This window comes from Abramis brama (assembly GCF_963993115.1).
Source record: "Abramis brama genome assembly, chromosome: 5".
Lineage (NCBI taxonomy): Eukaryota > Metazoa > Chordata > Actinopteri > Cypriniformes > Leuciscidae > Abramis > Abramis brama.
This window is the reverse complement of record NC_139967.1, coordinates 32,616,351-32,631,177: the sequence shown is the minus strand read 5'-3', so window position 1 is coordinate 32,631,177 and position 14,827 is coordinate 32,616,351. Positions and strand designations below refer to the sequence as shown.

At 38.5% G+C, this 14,827-nt stretch overlaps 1 protein-coding gene across 1 annotated transcript in view; it reads right to left on the bottom strand.

Moving 5' to 3' along the window:
- The window catches only part of setbp1 (SET binding protein 1), a 66,120-nt gene that overhangs the window by 38,946 nt on the left and 12,347 nt on the right, over positions 1 to 14,827 (bottom strand). Inside the window, exon 2 of the mRNA XM_084114179.1 lies at positions 7,013 to 7,646. Within this exon, the coding sequence (XP_083970305.1) occupies positions 7,013 to 7,483 (471 nt within the window). The 5' untranslated portion in view covers positions 7,484 to 7,646. The remainder of the gene's footprint in view (positions 1 to 7,012; positions 7,647 to 14,827) is intronic.

Below are 14,827 nucleotides of genomic sequence, written 5' to 3'. Positions count from 1 at the left end.
TTCTGTCATTTTAGGTAGTTTTTTTTAACACTGATGTAAATGTAAGTGTTTGTTTTTTAAAATAAGTTTGGTCTGAGTTATTTATTTGATGCTATAAAAACGGGAATGTGACATCATGATTGACAGCTGTGATTGACAGCTTCTCTAAACGAAGTAGTCACTGAGGCACCAACAGACTTTATTGGGGATTTTTTCGGGAGGAGATTGGAGCTTCAGCTTTAATTTCTACATGTCCATAACTGTTTATTTCACACTGACATAGTGAGATGTTCAGCAGTAAACTGTAGGCTACTAACGGTTTCTGCGAGAGTGAGGGTGGGACTTTGATATCGCGGCTTTACTTCCTGCTCACTACTGCGCAGACTCGGGTCCCGCGTTCACTACTGCGCAGAAGCAGGTCCCAAATCTGCGCAAGATGTCAGCGCCATATTAGGACTTTGGCAGCTTCAGTTTTCACCAATGGAAGAGAGTGAAGGGGCGTCGTCCATCTTTTTTTTACAGTCTATGGTGTGGACGTTGAGGTACTGAAGTGATGCATATTGAACAGAGTGAGAGGAACTCAAACAGAGGGTTTAATCCAGAGTTTAATATAGGCCTAACACACACACACACACACACACCCTTACCCTTGAGCCTGATAAGGCTATTACTGGATCTCCAGACACTATAATTGTCCACACAAAAGTCAAACTGATTATTGAACGTACACACACTACAGGTCAAAAGTTTGGAATAATTACCATATTTCTTTTTATGTTTTTGAAATAGGTCTCTTATTCTAACCAAGACTGCATTTATTCAAACAAAAATACAGTAAAAACATTAATATTGTGAAATATTAGTACAATTATTTAAAATAATGGTTTTCAGCATCATAAATCCAGTTTTCAGTGTCACATGATCCTTTAAAAATCTTTCTAATATGCTGATTTGGTGCTCAAGTGATTTGGTCATCATGTTTTCCACAAAATTATCAAGCAGCATAAATGTTTTCAACATTAATAATAATAAAAACATTATTAGTAATTAAGCCCCAATAATAATGGATACAAAAAATTGAGCAGCAAATCAGCATATTAGAATGATTTCTGAAGAATCATGTGCAATGAAGACTGGGGTAATGATGCTGAAAATTCAACTCTGCCATCACAAAAATAAATGACATTTAAAAAATATATATTTAAATAGAATTTTTTTAAATTGTAATAATATTTAACAATTTTACTGCCTTGGACACAAGCCTTGGACACGAGACTACTTTTAAAAAATCGTAATCATTCCAAACTTCTGACCAGTAGTGTATATTTCGCGAATGGGCCATGCTGAAAAAATAATGAGAATATTGTGACCGTGTCAATGGACTATTATGCAAAAGACTGTAGCACCTAATGAAGGCCCAAACACAGATGTGAACGCTGAAAAAATAATCACGGCTGATTGAGCGAAATCAGTGGAATAATTTGATGTACAACAGTGTTGTCTGAGGCTGACTGCAGGTTCTCTGAAAAATATTTTGCTGCGCACAAAGGCTTAGTGGCGAAGTCAAGTCCTTCCCTTAATTACCTGCTATTGTATCACACGTCTCCAGCCCATCCCCCGCCACAGTAGGGTCCCATTTTAACCAGGCTCCCCATATGCCCCGGCTCACTTGTTGGCCTTTCCTCTTTGCCACCATCTGGCATATTAGTTCAGCCAAAATGAAAAAAAGAAAGAGCCAGACACAATGAGACAGAGAGCTAGCCCATCTGCTCCCTGCCAGACTCCCCAATCATTACTACACAAAAGCTGCATTTACCCTGCTACACAATCCACCGTTTTTAAACCTCTTATCCCCTCCGCTATCGTTGCTCCGAGAGGAAGTCATCCCTCAACCTGATTATGGATGCGTTTTTTTTTTTTCAAGCAAATGCAAACCAAATATGAACAATCAGGGGGACAATACAAGGTAGAGACGCGAAGGAAGCGTTCGGCCCCACAAGTTCGTCTTGACAGGGAAAACGATCCTCTCGGCCCCCTTGTCAAGTCAAGGCTCGAGTGGCTCGCTCTCTCCCCTGACGAACACGCACCAATGAGCATGCCCGCTCCGGCGGAAATGGCTGACAATCAAAGTGTTGTCGTCAAACATGGAGCAGTGACGGGGCAAAGATCACTGCCGTCTGGCCCTCAGAGAGCGCACGCTCAAGCATTGATCCACCTTCTATCGGGCTTGTCATCACAATGAACTCACTACTGTGTTAAACCACAGGGGTGATACTGGATACAAATACATTATAGACTTAGTCAACTGCGCTTCAGTGGACAACCGAACATCTACTACCACACAATGTGATGCTATATAAAATGTATACAAGTTCCAGAAGTAACAATCTCCATTAAGAAATAGATTTTTATCAAAAATGTATAAACTGTTTAAGACAGACCTATCATGAGCTCAGAGCTTAGCAGGTGATGATATTTGCTTCTGTAGAAGCCAAAGGTCAGTGTGATATCAACTTCATCTTTAAAATATTCCGTGTAACTGCCAAATTCCCTGCGAAGGACTACATTATCCTCAATCCTAAAATGGGCAGCGCCTTGAATCCACCAATCAGAGAAGTCACTGTTACCATAGAAACGAGAACCACACCAAACTTGCCACTCCAGTAAAGCATGTATTCATTAGCAATTGTGTAATAAAATCAGTCTCACTACAATCATAAACAATTATTATAATATATATAGAGACAGAGATAGATAGATAGATAGATAGATAGATAGATAGATAGATAGACAGATAGAGACATTTATTATGCAATTTAAGTAGAATGAATGAATGAATGAATGAATGAATGAATGAATGAATATATATATATATATATATATATATATATATATATATACACACACACAGAATATATATATATTTTTAAACTACATTGAATAATAAATGTCTATAGATCAATATTTTTGTTATTTATATTATATAGTTTTATATTATATGTTATAGTAAACTGCCACTTTTAAAAACTTTTGACAAACAAAAAGAGTTTAAATTATATTTCATTACACATTTTAATGGAAGTATAATTATTAATTCAAGGTTTAGAACTCTTATTGAGGACTTTTCGGAAATCCCAGTGAAGAAAATGAACAGGAAATGAATGCAAAATACAAAAAAGTAGGCGATCACTATAATCATAATCATCCAGAACCATTTGTAACTAGCCTTTTAAATTTGTTCAGAGTATTTGAACAGAAAATGTGAATTCAAACTGAATGTTTTTCTTCACAGTTTGGTAAAAAGGAAAAATAAATAATAGGTGCCATTTGCGAAACCAATGGGTTAAGTCTTAATGGAGATGCCAAACACAACGTGTCCTGACCTCTGCATATTCAGCCCGCCTAATTGCACATCCAGACTCTGTGCTTTTACAATGCCAGCAAGAAGGCTGCGATCTATTTCTGGCTGTGTGGTCACACTATTGTGTGGGTGCAGAAAAATTCTGCTGCATTAAACTAATTTTCCAGCACCGCAGCCCACGACAACACTTAAAGTGCAAAACAGGTCATCAAGTGGAGTGAGTGGAAGAGGACGTCTAATCCACGTGAGGAGCTCGAGTTAATTCATCAGAGTGCCGGTTTGTCTAAACTGCCATTGCCCTGGCGTTCTGATTACACTAGCAGGGGGGGAAAGGTTGTTGCTACGAATGGAAGACGCAGCGAGCAGCTGTCGCGGTCCGAGTGGGCTGATGTAAGCCCTATTCTCAGCGAGTCCGTGGCGGTTTCAATTACGCACTAACCCCTGACCCCACGCTGCTTGTAACCGAGAGATGAGAAGAGGTGCTGGGCATGACGCCTATAAGCTCCAAACGGCAAGGACAGAATGGGCTTTGGTGGCTCTAAATGAGGAGCTTGTGGCACTGTCCCTCCTCGAATTGAATGGGATTCCATCTGTAGTGTGTGTTTGGGGGATGGGCGGTCACTTTTCTTTGCCTTTTTGGAGCGGTTTTCTATAGACACGGCTACACTTTAGACGGTGGAGTGAGGCCACCTCTTCTGTTCTTCCTTCTGCCCCTTTTGACCCTCTGTCTGTGGTCAATGTGGAGATTGCCAGAAAGAGACAGCTGCACTCCAGGCTTCCCGCCTCAGTTCGCTGTTGCTCTTTGAGCCTTTCTTGGTTTTCCATTGATTTCTCCATCAACCTCTCAGCTGTGTGTATCTGCCGCTTTAGAAAATTTCATCTCTGTGGGGTGGACGAAGGCTAAGTTTCCCAGCCCGAAAATAAGAGAAATTCGAGACCCCTTGGCTTTGGCTTTGTGGCAACAATGTCCTTCCTCTCCAGGCGAAGAGAAATCCCTGGGGAAATCAGATAACATGCAGCCACATACAAAATTCAAGGCCAATAATCAAACCATCAATTGTTGGGATCAAGTCAAATGCGTTTGGCAGACGTGGATGGGCTTTTAAATGCACATCACACGAAACAGCAGGAGCTGGTCTTCCATTACAGCACAAATAATTCATACCCTGAGAGATTACTGTAAAGATTAAAAGATATGAGTGCGTTTCAACGCCAGAGATTCCGCACGAAACACAATCAATTTGAGCCTGCGGTGCGTTTGCTGAAAGATGCTGATGCTGGCAGTTCCTTCTCTGATTCAGTAAGCACAGATTTTTTTTCTCCCTAATTATGGTCAAATTACAGACTCTGGCTGTGGGATCACCAGCCTCTCCTCCCATTCTCTCCCACAATCCTTCATTCTTCTGCGAAGACGGGGAAAATGCGACATATCTGTTTTAAAAACTTGATGCAGCACGCTGTGGTGAGCTGGAAGTGTTTACTAAAAGGAGCCATTTTAGACTCTCACATTTTCATGAACTCACACAATTTGGCAGAAACCTCATGATTTGATGGTACACTGATGGTACCAAAAATCTGATACATACCATGGTACTGAATCATTACAATTTTCACATACTATGGTCTTTACTTAGGATATGTCACACTGGCAACATGCTATGTTTTGCACCATTTTCTGAATGTATGCACTACACCTATACTCGTACTCCACAGACAGACTTATTGGCCAACGCAATGCTGTTTTTAGAGCATCTCGCTCCATGATTATTGAGTTCTTGTTGTATTCAATGTTTAGATCATCCAAAAATGAAAATTCAGTCAGTCATGGACTTTCAATGGAGAGGCAGAAATCTCTCAGGTTTCGTTAAAATATTTTCATTTGTGGCTCAAAGATGAATGTTTGGAGCAACATGAGAGAAATAAGTTTTTTTGGGTGAACTAACACATCTTCTGTATTATAAACTCAAAACCAGCCTAATTATACAGGTCTACCTTGTGGCCTAGGGAGTCACAACTAGTTGATTTTGAAAACGGTAGTTTAGCACATTCCTAGTATTTACATGGTACTCTAAGAGACTTCAAAGAATAGCTGAAAAAACATGAGATTACCATGGTACCATGTCCAAAAATCACTCTACTCATATAATTCTCTTATCCCAAATCTAAAACAGTCTCAAATATTCGAAAAAGGCCCTTTACACTAAAGATATCTGGATTACACATAAGTCGATGAACTCGCTGAGTCTAAATGCCACAAAAGGTTAATGACTAGCTGTTACGTTACTCTATGACACACGCTGGACACACTTCATTTGACAAGTAGCCAAAAAGCCCAGAAAATGCAATTGTATTATCTAAGCCCAGCACAAATGTGATTTTTCTTTTTTAAAGAGAAGAGCACAGACTTCAAATACCATGTGGATTGTTCAATGAAAAGGACATGTCAAATGCAATGTTTGTTCACAAAATTGAGAATATGAGCTGTAAAGATGTAATTGGCATGATAAAATGTCTAAGTTGTTAGTTATTATAGTAGCTTGCTTAAGAACCTTAGTCAGATGCCATGGTTAATTTGACACAAACAAGGATGGGAGAGACGGAAACAGAAGTAAAATTCATACAAAGGGATATGTAACTCGAAACATTTGCAAATTTACACAAGAATTTCAACTAACGAATGATTTATACAGAAATTAGTTTTTCTAATGCTTCATGAATGAGGCCCAATATGTCGTACTGTCATAGGCTGCATCTATTTTTCATAATGCATTCTTTACGAATATTTATTTTTTGGTCCACCAGAAATGTGTGGAAAGAACGGAAGCCTGTTTCTGCCATGGAATTAAAAGGTAATTGCTGCTTTTTATCTTACAATTCTGAGAAAAAAGAACTGTGAGTATTCTTTGTCAGAATTGCGAGCTTATATTTTGCTATTGACACTTGGGATGCACCGATATGAACATTTTGGCCGATACTGATAATTCTTAAATGGATACATTTCGATAAATCGAAATCCAATTTGTTTTAAATAATTATTGAGAGCCTGATTACAAATACAAAAGTCTCACCATTAAAACTCATGTCCCAAGCACACAATTATAATGTTCTCGTAATTTTATGTAGCCTACATGACAGCCTATATGAAAGCACATGTTGCACTTAACTGTATGTTCCTTTTTTTTAAGTGATTCCAATCATATTTCAAGCATATCAAAAACATCATGGCAAACAGTGCGCATCTGAAGTGTCTCAGCTGAAGGAAATAATCCATTATTTATCGGCTTTAATATATCGTGCCGATAATGATTCACACTTTCTTTCTCAGAATTGTGAGTTTAAATCAAAAGGTATTCATCTTAATTATTTCCTGTTCATAACGATGCCCAAAATCACATTATAAATTCACAAAATAAATATTTTGTTAATGAAAAATAATAATAAAAAAACGCAAAAGAAAAAATATCTAAACAGGCTTCCACAGGAAAGACATATTTTTTATGTTTTATCAGCTGACCATGGCTCAATTACACTGCAGTCAAATTCAATATTGCATCTAATCTGACTACGGTCCATACTAGCTATTGCTGTAATACCATATCACATCAGCACAACAAAATGATCACATGACACAAGAAAACAACAGCATTTCTAAAGAGTGACGGTTACACTAACCCTTTTTCTGGGTGGTCCTTTATCTTCCTCTTTCCCTCCCTTGCCACTCTTGGCTTGCTTGGCGGTCTTCTGCTCTCCTGGCTGCTTGATGGTGATGCGGATCTCAGGAGGACAGATGTAGTTCTCCAGGTTCTTTGGAGGCTTCTTGGCCCGCTTGGTCGTTTGGATCTTCAACTTCAAGCTGCCTTCGGAGAAACTGGCCTCCTTGATGGAGAATTCCTGCTCCTCCAGCCCATCTCCCTGCCCCCACCTCTCACTGTCCGCATTGGAAGTGACATCCATGTCCTTCCCCAGACCGAGGTCTTCGTCCTCTTCATGGTCCTGTTGCTCTCCAGGTAATGGGAGGCTCTTCATTGGACTGGCGAGGAGACCCACCTCACTGAGGTCTGCTCTGTTTATGGTGGTAACAGTGGAGAAGAACTCCTCGTTTCCTTTGGGCCGGGCCGTCCGATTAAGGTCTCTTTGCTCCATTGATAATCTCAAAGCTTGGTCCAAGAATCAAGAAACAGGGACCCAAAAGGACAGTTGGGCACCGGTCCGGGTGATTGAGTTTAATCAGTGAGGGATCGCTTTTGGCTCTACTGCTCCCGGAATCTTCTAAATCTCGATAAGGTGGAGTTTTTCCCAGGTGAAACTGAAAGTAGAGTCAAAAAAGAGCAAATTATTAGTTGATTAAAACTATAAACATTCATACGAGACATGCTAATTCCTATTAAACAGGTACAAAGTCTGTATCAAATCATTTACACATCACATTCTCACTAACATGTGTCGTAACATGGCTAAATCCCTTCTTTTTTTCAGGGTTAATCAGTTTCTGCCATTCTAACAAGTACCAAGACATATTGTTAGCACTTTAGGTTTCTATTTCTGTTACATAGTGCTGAGTAGCCTGCTCCAGACAAATCTCATAAGTCCAATGAGGTAAACATAGATGTGCATTAATAAATACCAAAAAACCTTATAATTATTTTTAATTAGAGATGCATGATTTATCTAAATATGGCTGATATATTAAAGCCGATAAATAATGGATTATTTCCTTCAGCTGAGACACTTCAGATGCTCACTGGTCGCCATGATGGTTTTAAATTGCTGAAAATATAATTTAAATCACTTCAAAAAGGTAAATACAGTTAAGTGCAACATGTGAACCTCAAGTGTCATATAGGCTACATACAATTATGATAACATTATAATTGTATGCTTGGGACATGGCTTTTAATGGTGAGAATAGATTTTTTTAATCAGGCTCTCAAAAATTAAATAAAAATCTGGATTTAGATTTATAGGCCAATATATCTGGTATCGGCTTTTAAATATAAAGAATTATCGGTAAACCAAAATTTTCATATCGGCGCATCCCTAATCTGAACCATATAAGATATTGGATGATATTAAAGATTTTGTTTTATTGATCCTCTTTCATTTTAACCATGTTTTTACATGACTTTTGACATCATCCAACGCCCACTTAATCTTGAAAAACACATAGGCCCGGTTCCACAGACAGGGCTTTGATTAAGCCAGGATTAAGCTTAGTTCAATTAGGGCATTTAAGTAGCTTTTATACACATGCTTTAGAAAAAAACATTACTGGTGCGCATCTTGAGACAAAACAATGGCAGTGGCATATTTTAAGATATGTCAGAGTAAGTTGCCCTTAGTTAAAACCGCTTAAACATGCATTTTAGTCTGGGACTAGTCTTAAGCCTTGTCTGTGAAACCAGGGGTTCATTTCATTCAAAAATCTTTTTCTTAATCTGTAGCAAAACTTAAAAAAGAATATCCATTTTTAATACTGCACATTATAATGCTAAGATGCCAAAATTTAGATTTAAACCACTGATTTTAGTTTTAACTGAAATGTTTAATTTTGATTTGACATTTATTTAGACAATAGTAGGCTATATCATTTTGAAATCAGCCATTTATCAGTTATTTGCCATTACATGAAAATAATTGACAGTTTATTGATCCATTTTAAATATACATTTTAAACACTTAAGTATGTCAGGGCTGGTATGAAGTGATGAAATACTTCCTCAGTACTGTAATTCCTATTTAAGTGGGCAAGGTGAATTACTGAACAAGACAAATCTGTCTTTGATAAACCACCAATTAATCAGGATCGGGGTTTAAGTACACAGTCTTCAACCCGAAACGGTTGTACTGCTGGCTCCAGGCAAACTCCCTGACACCATAATTACATTGCTGACCAGCTCATTTGCTTTAGTGGTCAGTTGAGTAAGCCTAGTCACGGTGTGAAAGTCAACAAATGAGGCCTCTGGCCCAGTGATAAACACTTTCCAGACATCAAACAAACCACAAACTGAGGGACCACAGACCTGGAAAAACCCAATTAGGGTTGAATATAACACCTCCACAGCACACATCAAATTGGGCATTGAATGAATTTAGCATAATTTTTTTGGGGGGGGGATACCGGATTTCAACATATCAATTATTTCAGTCCAAACAAACCACGATTAACAAATTAAATGACACAATCTGTTGATTGCACAACTAGATCTAAAAATAACTCTAAAACGCATTCTGATTGGCTTAGACTGATGACATACGGATGTTATGTCATACCTATGTCAAGGCCCGGAGACACACACAGTTAAGCCTGACAAAACAAAGTTGACAATAGCCAGGAATGGTGGACCATGGCAAATTTAAAACTAATCCTTGAAATAAGCAGTTTCTATTTTGGAGAGGAGATCAACACAAACTCTCCATTCCCCAAGCATCAGCCGCATGATGTCAGTATTAATGTATATAGACCGAGGGTTCGGAGCATCGAGCTCAGTCTCTCATCTGCTCTTGGCTTGTTGTCAGACAGAGCTCAGTGTCATTTACCCTTTCAACTGCCAGACAGGTGACAGATGAGAGGCTACTGAAAACAACGCCAGCTATCGCAAGACAGCCTGGATCCACGCTAGACTAAACAGCTCAATCTATCCATCATATCATGACAGTCAAAATAGCATGTTTCTCATTCCAGCCCGTGCCGACTCAAACACAGCCATTCAATGAAATCCTCAATGAAACCCAGTTGTTTATCTTACTTGTCTATACCTCTTGAGTAGTGTCCCGATGCATCTTGGGTGTTCTAGCTATTTGGCGAACCAACTAAAAAATGTGACGCCAATTCATAACGGCCACGTACACACTGCAACTAAACACAGTTGTCACTCCTCTTTAAGGCCTTAATACTGTTCTGTACAAACATGGTTCAGTATGGAAGCTGACTTAAAGTAAAAAAATATATATATAAAAAGGTAATTGCGATTATTTTGACTCGTTATGATTTCTTACAATTGTGACTTTATACAGTATTTTACAGTTGGGACTTTATTTCTTGGAATTGCCACTACATTTTAAATAATTGCAACTTTATTTCTTACAATTTTGTATCTCACGATTAGGGATGCACCAAATTTTCAGCTACCGAAAATATTCAGCCGAAATAGTTTTGGAGGGTCGAAATAAACGACCGAAACAGATGTTTAATTAACGCTTCTCAGATGGCACGTTTTGACTGTGTTCAACGTATATTTCATGCACACAACGTGGAAAAGCTACAACAGCTAAACATGTCAGCCATGTGGACACTAGCTCTGGATTGACAATATTAATTTCTTGATTTTAATCAGTAATGATATGGTCTCTTAAATCTAAAATCTTTTAGTCTGTGCTGTTTTCTGTTGATGCGCAGCGTGAACAAAATTTCACTAAACATTTGTAGCTCGCCTGCCATCCAATAATTGCAAACTTTGTGCTTTTGAGTGGACATTTCTCTGAACCCATCGCGAGTGCCAAAGAGAAAACCAGCTCATGCAAAACAGGCTATCTTCATCTAAAATGAAATGATTTTGTTTTTCGCTCCAGATATACCCTTATCAAAATAATATGTTAATTTTAAAATGTAGCATTAACATGACAAAACATTAAATGTGCAAAAAAAGGTAAACAACTAGTATTTTTCAAGTAGACTAGCAGTATCGTTTAATCGACTAGTCTCGCACATCCCTATTCTTTACTGTAAGCGTCCAAACAAAACACCCTAGCAACCAGCCAGAACAGCCTAGCAATCACCTAGCAACTATCCAGAACAAATATCCATCAACCTACAGTCCAACCACTCGAAACATGTTTGTCTCAAGTCACTAGCACTACTTTTGTCAAAAAGATCTACACAATACGGATTAAACTGTTGGCATTCACTTCCGCAAGTCAATGCGGTTGTTCACATAGTCAGTCAATAATCAAGGCTGGAGATTTCTTGACTCAGTGTGATTCCTGGTTGTGTAAGTCTAATCCATACACTCACAAAAATAATGCCTCTTACACAATACTAATCCCCAACACCCAGTTTATGTAACAGAGAGCCCTGTCTGGTATAGTGGGGACGCTAACTGCACACTAATTGTGTAAGAAAACAGTCGGCTCATAAACAGGTTTATTATTATCACAAATACGCCCCGGGCAGACCGTGGGTAACTACAACACATAAAGCAGTTCTGTGTCAGCAGCACTGCCTGTGGCAGACTCAAAGGGGGGCATATATTCAGACGCTCATACTCAAGGGGCTTTGCATACTGATCTGCCCTCTTTTCTGATGCATCTCAATTAAGATGATCAGAGCATCAGGGGGCAATTATCTGAACGAATTCATCTAGCTCAGCTCAACTAAATCAGCTCAACTGGGTTATGACTATAAATCAATCAAATGTGTTTCAATAGTTGCTGAAAATTACAAAAATAAACTGTAATCAGGGTTTAACGACCTAGGGGCTGGTTGAAAGAACTGCCACTCGCCCTGTCAGGTCAGTTCAGTGGTATCATTTGTATGCCTTAGAAACTGGTTTTGTGTGATGTATTGAACATTTCTGTAGCAAATGTAACAATTTAAATTTAGTCTTCAAGGTAAAGTTATGTAGCTAGACTTGTGATAGTCCTGGTTATCCTGGTAATTTTGATTAAAATAAATGTTATTGTTTTTCAACAAAAGGCCAATTTCATCTACCTTTATGGAGCTGTATATAATTCATTAAAGCTATGTCTGTGTCTATATATATATATACACACACACACACACACATATACATACATGCATACATATATACATACATATATGAAATTGCTTAAATATATATATATATATATATAAAAAATATACTAAAATCAGCTTGTTCTGCTAACATCTTCACTAGCTTATTTTTATTTTGATTATATATATTTTATTTTAAATGTGTGTTGCCAGTGCCAGTGAAGATGTTGGCAGGGCAAGCAAAATCTGAACTCCTAAAAAAAACCTTACTCTTGATCCCTGATATTAATATGACAATATTGTTAACAAGTGAGATGTAACTATGTTCTGGGCTTCTTTAAAAGCCTGTGCTCGAAGGACTTTTTTTTGAACGGACACAATCTGTAGTCGGGTGTCAAGACTGTGTGCGGTGGTGAGAGGATTCCTTTCTGTCCCCGTCCCTTTTAAGGCCATGAACAGAGAGCAGGCTTGAGGTAGACTCACAAATAGCCTTGCCAAACAACCATGTGCTCACACTTTGTTGAGGTCTGGTGGTAAACAGAGGAAACTCTAAGTAGCTTTATCATCATCTTTTTGATAAGATACCAAAGGGATCCAGTTACAATTAAAACTCCTTTGAGATAACAAACATACTTTAATTTTCAATTGTTTACAATAATTGTTCTATTAGTTTCCAGCAGCCAATCGGTCTTCATTCTTATCCTATATCCATTGAGTATTTGTGTCCATTAAATGGTCACTAATGGCTTGTTTCCACAGAGCGGTATGGCACAGTGGAGTACAGAACGGTACGCATTTATTTCCATTTCGATAGTCAGAAGTTGTGAATGTTACCAAAATACCGAACCGTCACTTTTTCGGTACCCTTCCGTTGGGGTACCTAGCACAGTAGTCAAAGGGTGGAGCTAGACTCACTGCAGAACGTTGATTGGTTAACAGAGAATCGTCACTTGCACGTGCTACAATGGGAATGTCAACACAAGAGGCGCCATTTTTTAATATACAGTTGAAACACAATACGGTTGCAACACAATGTTTTTTTGTCTTGTGTTGAGAACAGCCGAGAAGCAAGAACAAGATCTGCTCTATGTCCTCCTTTACTGTGTCGCTTTCTTCTTCGTACGAGAATGACGTTGATCGCTAGTTTCCAGCATACACCACATCTATCAAGTCAGGGTACTGGCGGTGGAAACGCAAGCCGGATCAGGGTTTACCATCCCAAATCGTACTGTACTGTACTGTCCTGTCTCGCTCGGTGGAAACGAGCCAATAGAGGCCTTCAGTTTGTGTCTTTTTATGCTCTCATTGGGGAGTCAGTATTAGGGCTGTGCGATAGCGCTAAATAAGCAACTATATTTTTCGTTAAAACATTTTAATAGGCTATATAAAACATGCCATGCTGAGACTTTTCCGGATGATGACCTAAATTATTTGTTGAATCAGTTTTGAATCTTTTCACTGAAATGAACAGTTTGCAAAGGAACGGATTCAAACTGACTGTGTTTTTGTTACTAATCAAAGCAAAGAAGGATAATGATCAATAATGAACAATTCCATCATGCATATCTTTATTTTATTTTTTGCTGAGACATTTTAATCAATTTCATAACTGGATCTTGTGGAGAATACGGCAGACTTCTCACTGGTGACAAATGCCGGACTTCGCCAATCATTTACGCCATTGAAATCCCACAAGCTTGCGTTCATTTTTAATACAAAATCTCAAAATCCAATCAACAACCAATAGATAATGTCCCCACCCTGCTTTTTGTCTCCAATCCATTACACACAGATGTATCACAATAAGAAAGAAAAGATCTAGCACTACTTTTGTTTAATTACAACTTTAAGGAACAAATAAAACGCACATTAATCACTGCAATATTTACAATCTTGCTTAATTTTATGCAAAGCAAAATGATTGAAAATAAATATGGTAAACACTGGATATAATCCAATTCCAGCCTAATTGTTATTGCCAAGAAACACAATGAAGGACAGAAGTACAGTCCGTTCAATGGAGTTTATATTAACGATTTTTTTTTTGGAAAGACATATTTTTTGTGTTTTGTCAGCTTGAACGAGCGAACACCCATGCACACAGCAGCACACCATATTGAACGGACTGTACTTCTCCCTCACAGTCTGATTTTCGTTTGTGTTAAATCAAATAAGGCGTCTACTCTGGCTAACATCAATAGACCCCTCAGAAGTGGCACAGTTCTACAAACGAAGGGAAACTTCACAATCCCGGCCATATTTGTTCAAGGCAGACATCAATTGTCATGACACGGCTGAATTACACACTCTATGTGCCGTAGCTTCGGGCGGCTACACAAATATATTCTACATCAATGGTGGGACGTAAATAAACACTCACTGGTAGCTGGTGAGGTTGCCAGGATTGAAACAGAATTAAACCAAATGTGTCTGCTGTCTAAAAAAGCATGCTTTCTTTTCCAGCGCCTTGACCAGACACAGTCACACAGTGAAAGGGCTGACCATGATGTTAATTTCAAGGCCAGTTAAGAAATCTAGTTTCTTGAATGGCTGGGCTGCCACAACAGACAACACTAATGGGACAAGGTGCTAAAGTGACATGAGGGGCACGGTTAAAAAGATTTTACAATCCAATGACCTCAAAAAGAACCGATAAAAGTAGGCCTGCAAATTAAATCACAATTGCCTTGTATAATCAACAAAAAAAATCAACTTGCATTCTTTGTTGTTAGTTACTACACAGAGTACTGTTTTTA